At 37.9% G+C, this 19,788-nt stretch overlaps 2 protein-coding genes across 8 annotated transcripts in view; one reads left to right on the plus strand and one right to left on the minus strand.

The window, feature by feature from the left end:
• Positions 1 to 3,593, plus strand: part of ERAP1 (endoplasmic reticulum aminopeptidase 1) — a 44,517-nt gene extending 40,924 nt beyond the window's left edge. Inside the window, exon 19 of the mRNA XM_077765212.1 lies at positions 1,894 to 3,593. Within this exon, the coding sequence (XP_077621338.1) occupies positions 1,894 to 2,049 (156 nt within the window). The 3' untranslated portion in view covers positions 2,050 to 3,593. The remainder of the gene's footprint in view (positions 1 to 1,893) is intronic.
• A 1,256-nt stretch (positions 3,594 to 4,849) lies between these two features.
• Positions 4,850 to 19,788, minus strand: part of CAST (calpastatin) — a 103,311-nt gene continuing 88,372 nt past the window's right edge. For 5 of the 7 annotated variants that reach the window (XM_077765213.1, XM_077765216.1, XM_077765215.1 and 2 more), the window contains 9 exons: positions 19,664 to 19,735; positions 16,093 to 16,191; positions 14,466 to 14,573; positions 13,123 to 13,215; positions 11,408 to 11,452; positions 10,881 to 10,973; positions 9,661 to 9,732; positions 6,326 to 6,391; positions 4,850 to 5,428 (listed from right to left, as the gene is read on the minus strand). In XM_077765213.1, the coding sequence (XP_077621339.1) occupies positions 6,341 to 6,391; positions 9,661 to 9,732; positions 10,881 to 10,973; positions 11,408 to 11,452; positions 13,123 to 13,215; positions 14,466 to 14,573; positions 16,093 to 16,191; positions 19,664 to 19,735 (633 nt within the window). In that variant the 3' untranslated portion in view covers positions 4,850 to 5,428; positions 6,326 to 6,340. The remainder of the gene's footprint in view (positions 5,429 to 6,325; positions 6,392 to 9,660; positions 9,733 to 10,880; positions 10,974 to 11,407; positions 11,453 to 13,122; positions 13,216 to 14,465; positions 14,574 to 16,092; positions 16,192 to 19,663; positions 19,736 to 19,788) is intronic. The other 2 variants (XM_077765214.1, XM_077765217.1) reach the window with 1 other exon arrangement.

Here is a 19,788-nt window from a genome sequence, read left to right on the forward strand (position 1 = left end):
CTGTCAAAGCCTCAGTGTATTTTGCCCACAGTGGTATATTTAAAGTAATCATAGTTTACTGCTTGTTGTTTCCCCAGCTACAGTGTAAGCTCCATGAGGACAGGCTGCTTGCCTGGCTCCCTGCCTCCTCCTCAGCGTCTAGCACAGTACTTCAGCCAGAGGGATGAATCAGGGGCAGCGTAAACAGTCATGAAAAACTGGATGAGGTTGAGTTCCTGACACAAGCTGGGTTTTAGGGTCTGCACTTTACTCACCTTACATAACTGTATCCTCACTGGTGCTCTGCAAGGTGAAGAGCATTCTCATTCTACAAATGAGGAAACTGAGTCCCAGAGAAGTTAAGTCATTTACGAAGGCTCAAACAAGTTAGTAGGCTAAAACTGTTTTTTTCTATTACATCACACAACTTATTGCACAGAACATGTTCTCAAGGAGGCAGGTTTGAATCGAATGGTCAGTTGAGAGGATGCATTTCCCAAGGTAGGTGAAGACAGGAGAGAGAATTTGGAGTCAGAAAGAGCTTAAGGGCAAGGGTTAGCAGCTGGCTTTGTTTACAGGTCTTACAGTTCTTTTTGTTTGTTTCTTCTGAGTGGTCCCATCAGGAAGGGCTCCTTCAGGATTATTTAAAATAATTTGATGACAGCTAAATGACTTATATTAAATAATTACGTAGGAAAATTAGTGATGTGATAGGGCTGTTGTATAGTACCTGGAGTCATTCTTTTAACTGAGTATTCACCTTGAGTTCTGAGAGGATGAAACAGTAGGCTGAGCTCCAGCTGGAGCAGGACCATGAGGCACACTAAGTGTTGGCTGGGTTGCGACAGCAGGCGAACAGGCCTCCAGCTCACTGAAAAGCTGTGTTGAGATACCAAGTTTAAAACAGCCCTGAATCATTTAATACTGGGATTTGATCTTTCAAAAGCCTATTATTACTCTTATTCTCAAATTTATATTACATGAATTGTTAAAAAAATGTATGAGAGAGATCTCTCAATTGGAGCATGCGTGGGGAAGGGGGAGAGATGGGGGGTGGGGCAGGAGATCTGAAGCGGGCTCTGCACTGACAGCAGCCGGTCCCATATGGGGCTCAAACCCAGGAACCGTAAGGTCATGACCTGAGAGTTGGGACACTCAGCTAACTGAGCCACCCAAGAGCCCCTACAACATGGGTTTTTAAGAAATTAACTGTCTGGAATCCATGCTGAATAAATAATACAGACTTTTTCTCATGTGAGCTTAAAGAATTTGATACCCAGCCCTGAAACAAGGTGTTTTTGAGACAGTGGTATCTTATCTCGTTAAAACCGTGGACAACTTTGTGTGGATTTTATCTTGGAGGAACAATACATGAATTGTGGACTAGGATAAAAGAAATTGGCAAGGTTTGGGGGATTTCCTCCATAACCTGCTTGTTTCTGTAATGACCTACAAGGCCAGGCCCAAGGAAAAAGACTGCACTTGTGTGGTTCAAATCGTTTTCCTTGGCAAAGAAGATACTCTGCATGTTATGCTTTTTAGATACGTTTTAAAAAAAAACAAAACTAAGTATGCATTGATGTGTATATAACTATACATATTAAATAAACACTCAAACCTTAATTATAAAATGGTATACAGTGAAGTCTTTTAGAATCTGGCAACTGCGAATAAATAAAGAGTGCAAAGGAAAATGCAGAATTTGACATCATGACGCATGAGCTCATTTTGTAGAGCTTAAGTTTCTGTGTATGTAATTCTACCCAGACATGGGGCACTGCCTTCTTCTATGCAGAATTTTGGCAAATGCTGCTATTTTGGCTTGTTTGAAGTAGTCCGAAATTATACTTGTATAATATAATAAAACAAAATTTTTAAATCCGATTTTTAAAAAAATCAATTTTTCCTTACAAGGTAAAAGGATTCTTCAGCTCCTTGAAAGAGAACAGTTCTCAGCTCCGTTGTGTCCAGCAAACAATTGAAACCATTGAGGAAAACATACGTTGGATGGATAAGAATTTTGATAAAATCAGAGTGTGGCTTCAAAGTGAGAAGCTTGCACTGCTCTAACACCTCCTTCCTCAGTGGTTCCTGTGGTAACGTTATGCTGAAGTTTTGTCAGGTGTGATTATTTTCAAACCAGAGATGGTTCTTTTGGCTTCTGCTCAAGATATTTTTCTTTTCCTTCTTACTCATTTGACTATTCCTACGAGAAGACCGGCTACTAAATTGTTCCATCGATGGGTTACTGCTCTGATGTATTTTATTGACCGGTGTCGCCCTGCAATCTAAACCCAGGCGATGGGTTCCTTATTGTGGGGGCGTAGCTTATTTCTACCGTTTTATATCCTATACTTCAGCCTCTTGCTTTCCAAACCCCGGCTCCCCGTGTGCCATCCATAAGCTGTTTTGTCACTCTCCTCTAAGGACTGGTGCCTAGCAGGGACTCAATGGTGAACCCCTGGATCAGTGACTAAGCCAGCATGTTCCATCTTTCCCTTCTCTGTCGCAAGCCCAGGGGCTGACAGGAAGGCGCATGTCATCAGGCTTGTTTGCTGACTTGTGCCAGTCTCCCATGGGGCCGGGGGGAGGGGGGGCAGATGAGAGCTGGGGTAGGAGAGAGTAGGTGGGGGTGCTTTATTGCCCTAGTGCCCTTGCAGGTTGCCTCAGGTTGGCCTCCACCGAAGCCTGGCTCCTGAGAAGTGGCCCTCTTCTCTTCCCAGCCTTTTCCAGGTCTGCCTTCTAGTCACTGCTGCTCCCCTCATCTCTCCAGGATGAGGGAAGGGTGAACTGGGAGTCTGGCTTCTCATAGGCCTAGCAGTACTTGTGGGTTCCTTACATGTCTCCATTTTTTTTGTTAAAAAAAACAAAGCAAAACTTTTTATAGAGCCTTCCTCAAATAATCCTAATTTGAGTGTGTGGTCTGTTTCCTCAGGGACCCTGAGTGATACAGTGTCCCTCTGAAAAAAGCAGAGTACATTCAGGTCTAGTGGAGAAATCTTTCATTTGAAGTTGAACCTGGGAGCTGTTGATACTTAGGTAGGTGATGCTTCCTCTTTCTGCTCCATATTTGGCCTAGTTTAGAATTCCCCAACAACTTGTTACTGGCACTTACTGCCTCTAAGTCATGGCAGAGTCTCCAATAAATAATGTGAAACTGAAAATATTTATATTAATTAGCTTAGTGTGGCACTGAGTTGTCTTTGAAGACCTTTATGAGTTTAACATACTATAAAACTTAAGATAAAAGAATAAGATATGAAAAATGTCAGTATGTTTTAATACTGTGGAATAGAGTGACATAAATGTGTTTACGATTCTCTTTATATGTATTGCATAGTCTAATGGCTTGAGAAATAAAAACAAAACCCGGAATCACTGGTAATTTCCACTCCCAGGTATTAACCTTTTAAAAGACATACAAAGCCAAGATTTTAATGTAAAATATTTTTCTTTAATTATTTTGTATTTTGATTTAATGAAACATGGAAATAGTGGTCTTCATTTTTGGTCACCTGAGCAACCTGTGTTAATTTTCTAAAAACATTAACAATATTGTTACAACAATGTGCGAATACCTTTTTGGGAATAAAAATGGTCTTATTTACTTCTAAGCAGATATTTGCAATTATTGCCTCCTAATTAGACAGGTGAAAGACGACTCAGATTCTGTAGCTTAGTCTAGTCGTCATTAATTACCAGTAAGTGGCCAAGACTTAAATACATTTCTAACGAACAAAAGGCATATTCAGGGTACCTTTAATGTTTCCTTTTACAAGCATTTCTTAAATCTCTGGATTTAAAAATATTTCTGTATATGCATGGAAATTAGTAATACTGCAGCCATTTCCCTGCAAATATATCTGTCAATGTCAAAGAAAGATTTCACTTTCAAAAAAAGAAAATATTTTTATACTACCTAATTAGAAGACTTAGAAATACAGTTGAAATCCCACAGGAACACTGTTCATTTTCTCGTCAGTGCTTTGAAAAGGTCTGTTTACTCCCCGCAACACTGGCTTGTATTTTCCAGATTTAGAGTAATAGAATAATGCCCGTACCTCTCATGGGATAGATACGCAGCACATAGAGTGAACTGTGATAACCTATAGGTATGTGCTTGATTTTTTATGAGAATTTCTAAAGAAAGAATAGCAACATCATTTTATGCCCCATTGTAAGCAGTGTTTTCTCTCCCCCCACTTCCTGCATAGTGTTGGTTGATAGTTCTCATTTTTAGTGAACTCAGTTAAGTTCTAAAAAGAACGTAAGACACATGCTGAGGATTGGCTGTACTCTCCAAAATGAGGAATTCCAAATCAGTTTTATGACCTATACTTGATATCTGTTCCTGCATTCAGTACCAGGAAATAAAGGGGAAATTATCAAAATCCCCACAAGGATATCAGTGCTATGTTCACCAATTCATTACAAAAGATCTGAGAAGCCATTCAAAGTTACATGACATCAGAACCTCATTCTTGAATTGCTGTGGGTGAAAAGCAGGTTTTTAAATTTCAGATAGGTTTTTTTTTTTTCAAGTCAAAGTTTTGTCTTTCTTTGGTAAACCTAACTTCCTTAAAGCCGGATGGCACACAGTGCACAGACTAACGTGGCAATGGTCTAAGCAAATAATTGCTGCTCTGCTTATATGTATCAAAAATCAAGGCATAGCTTAACACAGTAACCCAACTGAGTTTAAGGGATATGAATATTCTAAGGATTGGATTTTTCTTATCCTTGGAGCTTACTATGTGGTGACATGTGTCCACATTTTGCTCTTCTGGCTTGATTCCAGTCTCAGTATGTCTTATGCGGGCTCTATGGTGCAGAAGTCCTAGCCTCTGGCAAAAAAAAAAAAAGTACTGTGTACAGCGTGTCCTGGTCTGTCCAGGTTATCAATTTATTAGCAGCCCAAGAGGAGATATGTGCCCAATGTACAATATTTTGTTTGACTTATAAACATTAACCAAAGAAACATCAAATACAGCTCTAAAGCCCCAGAGGAAATGGGTAATGAGAAATCAGAACATTAAACACATTCAAGGCACTGTTTTCCAAATGCTAACAACAATTAAAGAATTAAGTGCAAACTGAAAATACTAATGAGATTTACAGGCACTGTGTTTAGAATGTGCAAATGTTTGCAAAGGTTTTTCCTTTTATATGTTTTAAGAAACTATCAAATAGATCTCTTAGAAATATAGAGTTCCCGTCTCTCCCAACTGAAGGCAATTTTTAAAAATTCAAAGTTTATCAATACTCAGTACAGTTACACAGATAAACCAGACAAATTCATTTTCTTTCTGGGAAAAGAATAACCAATGTTTAGGATGTCAAGAGTCAACAAATAACACTGTCTAGAAGCCACCCAGAAAAATTTTCTGTTCAAAGCCTTTTGTCCTTCAAAAGTCACCATCCACCAGCTGAAGATTTTATAGACAGATACCTTGAAAAATTGAAAGAAAAAAAAAATCCAGTGAACGATACAGAATTTTGTTATAGGCATAACAAACATAACATTTACTAGACTCTCCTATGAGTAAACATGAGAATGTTTTTAGAAAATTCTAGAATTTAGAAAACTTTAACTTGGGGGAAAATCTTTGAACAGTTCTAATGAGTATGCCTTGCTTGTTAGAGGAAACAAAAGTAGACCATGATGAGAGAGACTAACTCAATCTTACCTACATTTTAATTTTCTTTAGGCTTTAGTCAGCCAGTGGTCATAAGCTTTAATGGCTTGGAGTAAGACCCAGTCTTATATATAGGAATTACATAAGAAATATAAGGTCTCTCAAGATACATCTCAGATTCCCTTATCCAAAGAAGTTCTTCAGTCATTATTACATAGAATGAAAATACTTGACTTTTGGAAAACTACAATGAAAAAAGTGGTCCATCGTTTCCTTTGCTTTTGTTCCAAAAAAAAACTCCTGTAATTTTCCTCTAGCCATAAGGGTACTTCTGTTTACCCCACTGGTTATTTTGGTAACACCAGTATCATAAGGACATTTCACTGTAAGATTTAACAGGCTAAGTGGGTAACCTGCAGTCACAAGCATCTGGTTTCAGAGAGTCGACTAGACTTAGGTGGTCATTTTTTTAAAAGCCTAGCCTGATGTTTTAAAGAGCTGTTAATTATAAGATTACTATTTTTAAACATTCCAGGAGCATATTATTCCATTTATGGCTTTTCAATGAATTAACCTGTTGACACTATAATGTGCATTTTATGCCAATAGTTTGAAAGGAACGTGAATAAGAGGTGGACTGTTTCCCTCACCTATGGGACAGGTCCGTAGAAGGTACAGTTGTCTTAATTTACAACAAACACCGAACTTACCAAATAGTGTGAACTTTAACTTGTATTTTTTTCATCAGCTTTTAGCTTGGAAGTCTCCTCCTTTGCCTAAAAGGGAAAGCAGAACCATCTGGGTTTAAGTATCAAAAAGCAGATCAATCAGAAGATTCTTATGAGGAGATGGGCTTTGCAAAATTAAAGGGTCAAAAGATGACAAAGTGGAGGAAAAATAAGTGGGCCTTTCTAAGGATTTTTCATTTAGCCCATACTATGAACTGTTCACCTTCAAGTTTGTAAACTAAAAATAATCTTAGGTGATTTAAAATTTTTTACTCTTTTTTTAAGACTAGGGTTAATTGAAGAGGAACATCGGTATTTTTGGATGGTATTCACTGATTTTACAGTAATTGATCCTCTCTGACTTGGGGTCACTGCTGAATATGGAGTTTTTAAGCTTCATTTTGATCATGTACTTTGTATAACTTAAATATCTGTTTGCTTATTTAACCTATTTGAGATGTGAGCAATTATCAATCTGGTTTCCTGTATCTTTTATGGATTTCACTCTTTTTAAGGTTATAAATTGACATATAAACTGGATTTACACTTTCACATTATTCTAAATTTTACTATAATCTTTCCAGTGAGATTTGTACTTTCATACGTTTTCTTATTACTAACTAGCACCTTTTATTTTCAGCTTCAAGAAGTTGCTTTAACATTTCTTCTAAGGCTGCTTTAGTGCTGATGAACTCCTCTGTCTGGAAAACTTGCTCTCCTTTTATTCTGAATGACAGCTTTGGTAGGTAGAGTATTCTTCGTTGGAAGTTTTTTTATATCAGCACTTTGAACAGGTCCTCTACTCCCTCTGGCCTGCAAAGTTTCTGCTGAAAATCTGCTGAGAGAGACCACTGGTTTTCTTTTCCCTGTGCTGAAGACTTTTTAACTTGTGATTTTTAAATTATAATGTTAGTTGGCTTAGGTGTTTTTGGATTCATCTTTTTTTTGGGATCCTACTGGCTTCCTAGATCAAAACTTCTGTTTCCTTTTCCAGGTTAGGGAAGGTTTCCGCCATTATTTCAAGTAAGTTTGCTGCCCCTTTCTGTATCTCTCCTCCACCTGGGACCCCTATAATGTTAACATTTGTCCATTTGATGTTGTCCTAGAAGTCCCTTAACCTTTTACTGTTGAGACTGGGTGAATTCCACTGCTATGTCTTTATGTTCACTAATTCTTTCTTAGCTTCACAGACTGTTCAATTTTTCAGTTCACATATTGTATTTTTTGGCTTGGTGACTTCTGTTTGGTACTTTGTCACTATTCTCATATCTTAAGTTTTCGCTGTGTTCATCCATTCTGCTCCCAAATTTTGTGACTACCTTTGTAACTACTATGCTGACTTCTTCATCAGGTAAATTACTTAGGTCCATTCTGTTAAGGTTGGTTTTGTTTTTCCTGAGGACTGATCTTGGTCTTTGATTTGGAACCTATTTATCTATGCTTCATTTTCCTTAACTATGTTGGTTCATGTGCTTTAAACAGACACACCTCCTAGTCTTAAAGGAATGTCCTCATGTAGGAGATAAACCGTTTGATTCAACCCTGCTCTAGCTCTTGGATGTCTCTCAAACCTCTGTGATAGGCTCCTTGTATTTGAGAGTGTGCCGAGATCTGTCAAGGTCCCAAAGGGGAGGATCTCTGTCAGCATCTAGACTGATGCTCATTAGAAGCCAATTCACTACAAAGAACTCTTTAAACAATGCACACATCTACAGGCTGGTAAAACACAAACTAAGTCCTGCTGGCTGCTAGAGCCCAGTGATCTGGAGGGGTCCCTCCAGACTCATGAGGTGCAACTATGGTCTCTAGCCCTTTAAGAATAGTTCTCAGATCACTAAAGCCTTGAGGATCTCATGGACACAAGCCCCATTGGTTTTCTAAGCTAGGTATTTTTGGGATTCTCTCTCAGATGCAGGTCTTAAAAGGTGGGGTGCCAAATATGGGGTTCAAACTCTTTGCTCCTCAGGAAGAAGCTGTGAGGTTTGAGTTCCCTTTTGATTATGGGCCACGGTGCCTATGGTTGGGTTTACAGTGTGATTGTGTTCCTGTCCCCTAACTGCTTCCATCTGGGCCGTTTTCATTTGCTAAGTAAGTAAAAGTCACCTAGCTAGCTCTGGGGTTCCCCCGCCTCAAAGGGCATTATTCCATATGCAGCTGTGGATTACATGTGTCCATAGGAGAAGGCAAGCTCAGGATCTTTCTAGGTCACCATCTTGATTCTTTGAGTTCTGCAACAGCTAGAGTATTATTTTTAAAGCTGTATCTTCAGCTTCCAAGCACAGTATGAATAATTTTGATAGGAATCTCTCAATCATTTGGCTCCATTAATACCTAGCTCTTAGAAGCTGGACCCTATAACTTTTTTAGATTTTATTTTTAAGTAATTGTTACACCCAAAGTGGAGCTCTAGAAAGTAGTACTAATAGTCCTCCCTCCCAGGTGGCATCTAATGAAGATTCTGGGTCACCAACACCCCAAGGTCGTCTCTAATTTTGTATACTGCTTCTGTGTTCTAGAATTTATACAAACGACATTCCCTGGTGTTACCCTCCCCTCACCACCATTAATTTGCTATGGCTGTAAAGTGAATCCATATAAGTTGTTGACTTTTTTTCTTAATGGCATATAAAGTAATCTAAACTGGCGATTTAGATTTTGTGAAATACAATATATGAATCTGTCCTGTCCATGTGTTATCCATAAGCAGAAATGTGCACTGGGCAATTTCATGTAGTGGTCTGAGACTTTGGAGAGAAGGTGTAAAAAAATATTCACCCTTCCCAATATTTGCTATAGATGTTTTAAAGGTGAAGGGATGGAAGGAATGGGACTGTAGGCAGAAGTGCTTTTGAGAATTGCTTTTAAAGTGGCAAAAGAACTGGAATGTGTTTACAATACAAAGGAAAAGAAGATGAAAAGGTTGAAGATCCTAGAAAGAGGTGATTGTTGACCTCTCAAAAAGAAGGGCCAAATCAGGGCAAGTGGGGGAAAGGGTATGTCATTGGGTAGGTGGGAAGGGACATTACGGATTTTGTGCAAGGTGGCCTTCACTTTTCTAACGTTGAAGGCAAGGCTATTTGCAGACAATGAGGGGGTTTGAGAAGGGGCCTACACTGATTACAGGCTAGCACAGATGGCTGGGCTGGCACTGCGAACAGTAAAATTACGGTGGGGTCTTCCATACTCGTTGTGACAAAGGGGAGAAAAGGGTAAGGATAGCTAGTGCTTAAACAATTATTCTAAATAGATTCTAATTAGAAACTAAATTGACTAAAAGGATAAATGCCACTCCATGTCATATATTTAGTGCTGTTTACCTTTGCAGAATCCTTTGCTTTACCCCCATTCTTGGGTGCTTTGGATGTGGGAGCAGTTGTCTTGACTTTGTCCTAAAACAAAGGAAACATAATAAGGTTACTGTTATCAGTCCCTCTAACAGTTAATTCTGGGCTGCAATCAAACCAAGTGTAATTAAAAAATGGAAAACTCTGAATATACAAAGAAGTATTTAAGTTGGGAAGTAAAACGTCTTAAAAATGCAGTGGAAAATGTGGGTCACAGTGATGTTCTGCCAATTTCCATGAGGAATTTTGGTAATCAAAACAGATCTTGCTTCTATCAGGACTGATTTTTTTTTGTGCCAAGAGAGCACTGTTTTCAGTGCTACGGAAAACAAATTTAACAATGGAAATCATCACAGAAAGTCCCATTCACCAAAAGGTATTATTTATCCAGGAGTAAAAAATAGGATGCTGAGGTGGTCTAGAAATTAAATCACCCAACATGGAGAAGAGTGACAATAAGAGCAAAACAACAGCAAACGGATCTACAGTATCAATTCTTCTGAAAATAACAAGGAAGGGCATTCAATTCACTTTTCCTTCTATTTGACTTATATATGCCACACACCTGTTGTACTACACAGTTTTTTCATTCATCTTTAATGACACGTTGTGAGTACTTGCTGTGTCCCAGGAATTTTGCTAATGCTGACCACAGCTGCTGTATAAAGTGCACAGCTCACCGGTATAAATAGAGACAAAGGTTCCCCCCAGGTGGCAGAGAGCATGGTGGAGAAACCCCTGACTTTGGCCTGGGAAGAGAGAAGCAGTAAGAGCTGGAGCTTGAACGGGGCCCAGAGGGAGGGAGTCAGCGAGATGGGCAGAAAGGAGAGGGAATCCCAGAGGGCAACAGCCACAAGAAGGTACAGTGCAGGGAGGCACTGCTCTCATTTTAAATGAAAACAGACAAAGCATTAGTGAACTCATCACTGTGGAAATCAAACATGGTGGCTATGGAGATTATACAGCAACATGGAAAACATTTATGAAACAATGTTAAGCACTTGAATTACTACTATATAAAATAGATACATATGGAAAAAGATACATATGCCCATTAATTTTGGCAGGGTTGTATAATTATAGGTGAATTTCTTATCTCTCTTTTCAAGTTCTCTATGGCATCATTGAATTCATTCTGAGCCTACAGCTCTATGTATTCACACCAACAAAGTCCATATGAAGTAGTATAGTACCTCTGCTGTGTTCTCTGAGGTTTCTGTTGGGGCAGGACAGCTGTCAAAATCACCTGAGAGGGCATCGATGGGGTCTTTGTCATCTGCAGGTTTCTGAGATATTAATAGAAATAGTCATCAGTGAAGGAGCCCAAGGCAAAAATACCATAAGGGACATTTTTCCACATCACTAAAAATATCAAAAGAAAAGGAAACCTTGCTGATATTCTTTTCCTAAGAAACTAATGTACTATAAAGGAAATATTAAAACATGAAAATCCTTACAGATTTACTTTCTTCTCTTTTATACATGTTGGCTTAGTATTCTGAGCCTCAAGTTTTTAATCTGAAACATGGAACGGTCTGAATATGCTCTTGTGAGGGCTAAACAAGAGAAATTACACATACCCACTCACACTGTATGTCTTCACATCATACCAAGAACAAGGTAGCCATTCAATAAATTTCAGATTTCTAAAATGTAAAATACAGTTCAGCTAGAATGAAAACAACCTTTGCTTATGGGAACATGCTGCTATGATATTTACCTTTGAGTCCTTGGGTTGCTGTGTAGGTGGCTTTACTGGTTTGCCCTTAAAAATAAGGCAGGTTATTGGTTAAACATAGATCTTAGTAAAGGTTTACTTAGGTGTAGCCACTAATCATAAAATCTGTTGTTTAATGACATCAGGTACAATGGAGTATTGATTTGCAGTAACTGATAAACCTCAGAGTCTGGTCGTGGAAGTGAAAGAAACAATTATTAAGGAACTTTCTGCCATCATGTGTTAAAATGACTATTAAGAATATTTAAATAATCTGTTTTTCTGTCTTACTTATAAAAGCTTATTACACACTGGAACGATCTGCAGGGCTAGAATGGCATATAGAGATTCTTTTTCCACCCCCCAGGATCTTCTAGGATTACAGCTACAGCTCATCAGGGACTTTACCCATCTACAAAGGCAAGGCTATTAAATAATACCTTTCCCACAGAATACAAGCAGGGTAAGGCAGTATTATCAAAGCAGGGAGGCTTCTAGCACAATGTAGACTTGGTATCCTCAAGAATACTGAATGCAAGCAAGGAGAATTGATTTCTGTAGTAAGAGACCCTGAAGATAACAGGGCATCTTCGAACCCACCAAATGAGTCAGTACAGAAAGGGAAGGATGTAACCTGGGCTTTCTTGTTTCTCTCTGAACAGGCCTGGAAACATTATTTATCATACAACTGGCTTGCAATGAGCCAAAAGGGAAGGATATGGCCCAGCTGACCCAAGAAAATCTGGCTTCATGTTAAAAACAGAAGGCCAAAGCTGCCTTCTTTTCTTAATTTTTAAAAAAATACTATTTTGAGAGAAAGACACAGCGTAAGCAGGGGAAGGACAGAGAGAGAGGGAGACATAGAATCGGCAGCAGGCTCCAGGCTCTGATCTGTCAGCATAAAGCCTGAGCCCAACGTGGGGCTCAAACCCACGGACCAGAGATCATGACCTGAGTCACCCAGGCACCGCCAAAAACTTCTTGATAGAGCAGATCTAGATACAGAAATAGGACTGGCAGTGGGGAATACAGTGTTGCCTGTCTTTTCTCTGAACAGCGCTGGTAGTGGTGTAGAGGTCGACCCCAAGTCACGGCAGGGCCGTATTTATCTGCCCTGTTCATCAGTCCAGTACCAGCTCCTTTCTCCCCTTCAACAAGGAGCCTCTGCTTCAGTCAGGATTACAACTATCATTAAAAAAAATTTAATGTTTATTTTTGAGAGAGAGAGACAGAGTGTGAGCAGGAGAGGGGCAAGGGGAGTGGGAGGCACAATCTGAAGCAGACTCCAGGCTCTGAGCTGTCAGCACAGAGCCCGAGACATGGGGCTTGAACCCATGAAAGCGATCATGACCTGAGCTGAAGTCAGCTGCTCAACCAACTGAGTCACCCAGGTGCCCCATAACTATCATTTTTATAGCCTTTTCATGCAAAGAGAATCCATCAGTGTACATGCCCTGGTATCACTGTTCAGCACTGGTGAGTGAGTGAACATTATTCAATTCTATTTACACTACAGCGCCCAGCACAGTGAACACATATTGTACTGGCTCAGATAGATATTCAACAGAATTCTAGACAATCTGCTCATCAGAAACACATTAAAAGCACTCAGTCATGTTACATTTTGATGCTACTGTTAAAATGTAGCTCCTATTCATTTCAAGGGAGATCTGAAATTTAAAACCTGTTGTGATCTATATCCAAACAGAGACCTTTACCTTATCATCATTATCCAGGAGGTGTCTATATTCAGGGGGGATGGTATCGTCTCTTTCTCCCAGCTTGTCTCTGTGTTCAGCTTTAGCTTTTTCCTGTAAACATGGAATATATTTTCTCCTTCACTTAGACAACACGTGTACTGTTAAGTATTTACTTTTCTGAGACAAAACAGACTTTTTATTTCCTAAGTAACAACAAAATGATGACTGCAACAGATAAGTAGTTGATGGAAAATAAAGTTAACTCAGGTGCTTCTCCAGGTCAATCCACATGTGAGTTCCTACCTTGTTATTTTAAAATAAATGATAAAATATTTGTTCTTAGAAACGACAGAAAGAGATAAAGCTCAACGGTATAAACTATGTTTTGTCTTTATGTGAATTTCACTTTTTAAATAAAAAGTTCAAGTCGCCGGACCTTGATACTTAGGTATAAAACAGTTACAACTTGGATGTGCATGAGCAAACCCTGAGAGGCCAGCACAAGTAGCAAACAAAAGTGCTACAAAAAGTCCCTGCTACTCAGGCAGTACCTTTTCCTTCCCCGCATCCTCACCTCACTGGGGCATGTCCCGGAATGATTCAGTGACATTCATTCCCCACCCCTCCAGGAGGAGGAGGGAATAGGCTTTATTTTTCTGTATCATTATCATTTTTCAAATATAGGTCAAGTTCACATCCATATTCTTGTAACATCAGTAGAATTAAGACCTAAGGATCTTTTGAAATGCCACTGGGGCATTCTTGGACATGGATGTGGCCAGTTACTTCCAGGTTCCAAGCTGAATGGGTCATTTGGTACTGTGTACTGTTAGACACAAATAAGCATTTACTCATGTTCTAGAAAGTGGGTGGGGCTAATAGTGTGTGCCTTGCAGACATGCCTCTGCAGTGCTCCTGGCTCAATGCTTCATTTAGCGGTTTGCACGCAGAGTTATGGCTCAGGAGGCTGCTACAGAAACCTCTGACAAATGGGGGACCTCTGCCCCTCCATGTACTGAGTAAGTCACCCTAAAATGCATGTATTTGTGTGCCATACATTTGATATGAGATTAAACCAAGAAAAATAAATGTGGGAAGAGAATAACATTAAGGCAGAGCTGCACTTTTCCATAATTAAGTGTGGTCTCACTGAGAGGATATGTGCCTAAACCTGTGCGCTCACACAGTCCTCACTGAGGAAATAAAGACAACAGGGTACAGAGAAGAAAAAAAATGAGACTTCAGTCATTCAGCCATTCACTAAAATGCCAAGTGGGTTTTTCTTTTTTTCCTTTTATGTGCAGGGTAGGATATTCTATGCTTTAAACCCTAAATTTCAATTAGTATATATATTTTTTTACCTTGACCTTATCCTCTATTGGTTTGTTCTCATCTGGATCAGGCTGCCTTTGTCCGAGACTGTCAGAAAGTTGATCCAAGGCATCGTCCAGTTCTTTGTTGTCACTCTGCTAAAAAGTCAATCTGAATTAGTCACTGGCGAGCCAAATCAGGTCACCTTCTCCCTAATCTTTCCTTCTCCACACTTCTATGTGCCTTTCTACCCCACCCTACTCCCAGATACCTTTCTTTTCTAAAAAAATAAAATAGATTCCTCCAAAAAATAGGGGGTTCCTGGTCTGATGTGTTGGAAAACGTGCCTAACAATGCATACAGTGTATGCAACACTGCTGGGCACAGTCTAAAACACATGAATTATGATAGCTTATTTTTGATTCCCACATGTATTCTTTTAAGTAAAGATATACACCTAATTTGAGTGATGTCTTCAAATAAATTATTAACTGAAACTAGACTTTGCGATGGGAAAAGTGATGGGAAAGGTGTCATTCTAAAACAAAGTTGTGAAAGGCATACAGCCTTTGCATTGTGGATGTTGACCAAGAGACTCAGCCAGGGCAGAACCCCTCACCTCAGGAGTAGGAACTGAAGCGTACCTGGCAGCCTGGATTAATACTAATGCTGCTTTTCTGTGCACAGGCACATTCATCATTGTGGACACACACACAGCATTTTACTGGTTTTAAGTGGTTCATTAGAGCTCAGGATTATAGCTCTTAATGGAGGAGCTGCCCACGGCTGAGTCTTGGCTTGGTCATTTGGGCCTCTGGATATTTTCAGATGATCCTGAGGCTGACCCAACAGGATGAAAATTCATTCAGAATCTAAGACTACAGCACTAAGTAAGCTTTGATGCTACATCAAAAGGAAAGTAAGCATAGCTGACTTCACTAAAGCTACTTCCTTTCCATCTAGCAAATGAGGCACTTGTTTTCTACCAAAGGAGATGGGGATCTGGTTTAGGGCGATCTCTTTGATGTGCTGTGGTCTCCTCGCCTCGATAATGTATAATTTGGTACTGCACAGAAAATTAATCAAGGAAGTCTGGAAAAGCTTTGGTCCCACAGTCTTGCCTCAGAACATGTAAATAATTAAAACAATATTGATGCTGAGGCTTTCATACTGCTAACATGAAAATGGCCACGTTTTACTGGCGTGAATGAATGGGAAGAAAACTGCTCTTCCATGACATGTTTGAATTTTTGGGAGAAGCAGCTCACACACTGAGCAATTCCAAAGAATAAACTTGAGGTTAAATAATGGGTAGTATTTATAACATATGTCAGGAAAAATATAAAGGAGGAGAAAATAATCAGGAAAGCTAAGGAATTTTTTAAATCTAGTAATTCAAATATATATACAATGCTCACTATTGGTCTTTCAATTCTCATAAAGTAACAATAATATTAAGTTCCAGGAAAGTGTGTGGAATATTTCATAAACTTTCTTTCATTTAATTATTTCAGGCATACTGTCGTCTCTCCAAATTGCCAGTCTTACCTCTTCTAAAACAGAAAGTGCTTTATCTTTTCAACAATTTTGTTTATTTTCATTTACTCTAAGGTGAGGGCCCTATTTCTGCTTTTTGTTGTTGCTGCTGTAAAACTGTGTTTCTAAGATGCTGCTTACCGCAGTATGAGGGGGTGGGCCAGGAGTGTGCGTGGCTGGAGCTGGGGTTTGGGAAACCACTTCAGAGATGACAGCAGAAAGTTTAGCTTCATCAAATTTCTTTTATAAAATAAAATATAAAAGAAAAGAAAAAATAAAATAAAAATTTGTATGCAATATATTATATAAAACTATGCCCGCAATAACATCACTTAAATACTGTTTTTAATACAGCTTTATTATTGTTTATTCTCTTCATCCAAATGGATGAAAAGTAACACATAATCTTTTGGGGAGGAGACAAGAATCTCAAGCAGGCTCCACATCCAGCACAGAACCTACGATGAGATCATGTCCTGAGCCAGAAATCAAGAGTAGGAAGCTTAACCCACCGAACCACCCAGGCGCTCCTCTAAGTAATACATAATCAAAGTCAATTTTTATTTTACTTCCTCCTCCATAGCTGCAGTTTACACAATCTCCTAATTCCTATTCCTATTTATTATTCCAAATGTTGAAAAATCTCAGTGACTTAGTTTCATGGTTTGTTTAATGTTCCTAGGTGTATATTTAAGTTGTTTGCAATTTCTCAGCTTTCTTGTTAATCAGTCTGTAGAATTTCTACCAGTGGTTCTTTTTCTGGCGCTGGCTATATTCTGCAGACTGCCCCCTCCAGAGTGGCTAGAAAGTCATTAAAGCTAAAAGCAATGAATTAAGCATACTTGTTTTCCATGGCCTTCCTTGACTCAAGTAGATATTTGTTACATATTTTTAAGTCTGATATGAGGTGGATAATGATGTACAAGCAATGTGTTATATTTGGTATATGGTGTGAGGTTTTATTAATTTTTCTTAATATTACATAGTATATTATTCCAGAATCTTTCTGAAATTATGATTCTCCTTTAAAGAATAGAGTAAATCTTTTATGTTCATTTCTCAGTTTTTCCCATTAATCTATAGCTTTTCTTTCTGAATCAGGATTGAATTGATCATTGTCATATAAATCAATCCCTGCATCAGTTGGGTTAATCTTTCCCAAAAATACTGAATGCTTTTCAGTATTTTTTCATGTTCCTATGTCTTTGCTTTTCAAATATATTTTAGAATAATTTTACTGAGTTATATAAAGTACCTTATTGCTAGTTTAATTAAAAAATAACTTACAAAATGATTAGAGAGAATTGTCATGATTCTTTTCAGCACACCAAGTAAAACTATCTTAGATATTTTAATTTCTTCATATTCTCATTTTTCTGTTCATTTCTTGTATTGCTCTCTTCCTTACATGTCTGACATCTCATTTTAATTGTATTTTCTAATCTATTACTGATAAACACAGCATACACAATGTTAACTACATATGTGCTCTCTACAACTAGGGATATCTACAGATACACAAATGTTCCTTTTTAATACTTGCCATTTCTTTTTCCTGTGTTGTTAATGATTTGTCATACAACATTAAGCAGAAAAGATAATAGAATTTTTTATACTGTGTTTTTAAAGGAAATGCTTCTAGCTTAAATCCAATATTTGATTCTTGAAATTAAATATTCTTTAATATATTAAGGGATTGTCTACTTCTTAAAGATTTTTATTTAAAATGTGAATGTGACATTTGAAATACATCTTCTGTACATATATAATTGATTATTCTTATTTGATATATAACACTATATGAATTCTCCTGATAGTAAATATTTAATTTCTGACATTGGTAAATAATTACTACTTTAATAATTTTATATTATCTTTGTTAAAAATTATACATCTATAGACTTAAGTGACTTTAGTTAATAATGCTATATTAATCAAGTTTTAAGTTTAGGACCATCATTATTTGCAGAAGCAAGTATGTAAAGCCATGATTTTGAAGATACAGTTATGTTACATGAGACCAGCTGTTAAAAGAGTCAATTTTAAACTTCTCTTGGAAGCAAAGTTTGAAAACAGTTCTAATTTCTTTATTTGCTTAGATTCTATGAATTGTGTGTTTTACATTTTGTTTTAAAAAAGTATTGTACATACTGGTTCTTGATAATTTAAAATTTAAATTTCATTGGTAAGATTTTTCTCTATTATTTCTGCCAATGTTTTATAAAATATTAGCCACTCATAAAAATCTACTGTTGGCTATAAATATTAATTTGGTTCTTACATTGACTTATTTTAATAAGATTTTTTTCTCTTTTACATTTGTTGGTATCTTGAAAATTTTTAGTAATTTCAAATCAAGCAACTATGAGCCAGTTTAGTCTCAGGCTACTATATTTTTTTAATTTTCTTTTTTTGGTGATTTGAAGGGGCACATGCACCCCAATGTTTATAGCAGGGCACCCTACTTATCAAAGATTTTGATTTGCAAATGTCATATCCTTTATTTTTTAAATAGTCTATTTTGAATTTACTCCTTGATCTCACTGACAGTAGTGGAATGTTTTGGAGAATTCTCTTTTTAAATAGAATTCTATTCTATTCTATTTGTTCTTATGTTTTGCATCATCATAATGACAGGATTCCACATTCCAAGGATACTGCTCACTGTATATTCTTCCCTAAATTAGGACTCAAGCGCCTCTGAGTAATATAAGCTGTTTGTATGGAGGAGGAAGAGTCGAAGGTCATGGAATGGGGTGACTCAACTGCCTGGGAATGGTGCTTTAATAGGGGTATTATGAGGACCCTATTAATAACCCTGGTTAGTAACCCCTTTTTGACGGGTTCATTGCTTTCCAGAGTCCAAAAACTTTGAGCACCTCCAAGGAATCATTATTTCTTCTAGTTGCTACTCATTCTGTTTCTCAGCAAATATATTTTCCATTCCATTGTCCACATAAGAATCTTGTAAAGAGATAACCCAATCCCACATAAAAGGTCTGGAGTGGGGCACCTGGGTGGCTCAGTCAGTTAAGCGTCTGACTTCAGCTCAGGTCGTGATCTCACAATTCGTGGGTTTGAGCCCCGCATCGGGATCTGTGCTGACAGCTAGCTCAGAGCCTGGAGCCTGCTTCAGATTCTGTATCTCCCTCTATCTCTGACCCTCCCCTGCTCATGCTGTCTCTCTCTCAGAAATAAATAAAATAAAAACATTAAAAAAATTTTTTTAAAAAAAGGTCTGGAGTTACTTAAGTGTGGGCACTCCAACAGACTTTACAATAAGCCCTAAAACTCCTGTAGTAGAGAAATCTGATTACCATTACCCAACACTTCCTAAAATTTCTAGTAACAGAATTATTTTTGAGGAACTATTTACTCTACCCAGAGCTAAGTTTTCCTAAGAGGTAATTATGGAAAATGATTATTGTAAAAAATATTAACAGATAAAGTTATTTGAGATGTAACTCTGTATAAACTCAATTTTAAATTCTCTTTTTGGTATACTTAATAGAGTACACACTGGTTCAATTAGTCACATTGTTGTAAATGTCCACTTTCAGGATGCAACACATTTCTAATGGCTACAATGAGTTGAAAGTCTTGAATGTTATGATTATTTCCTCAGCTCCAAAGTCAGATTCTAAGTCCCTAGTTTCCATTTCTTTCTGCCACCCTAAAAGTAAGGAAATAAAACCAGGAGTTTCAGACTCACAAGAGATGAAGAGTCTGGGGAGCCAGCAAAGTCCTTAGACAAGGCATCAAGAAGTAAGTCTTCACTCATGGGCTGGAAGAACCAGAAAATTTATCAACAAACACCACCTCAACTGTTTCCTCATT

Source organism: Crocuta crocuta, unplaced genomic scaffold (assembly GCF_008692635.1).
Source record: "Crocuta crocuta isolate KB4526 unplaced genomic scaffold, BGI_CrCroc_1.0 scaffold645, whole genome shotgun sequence".
In the NCBI taxonomy this organism is placed as follows: Eukaryota; Metazoa; Chordata; class Mammalia; order Carnivora; family Hyaenidae; genus Crocuta; species Crocuta crocuta.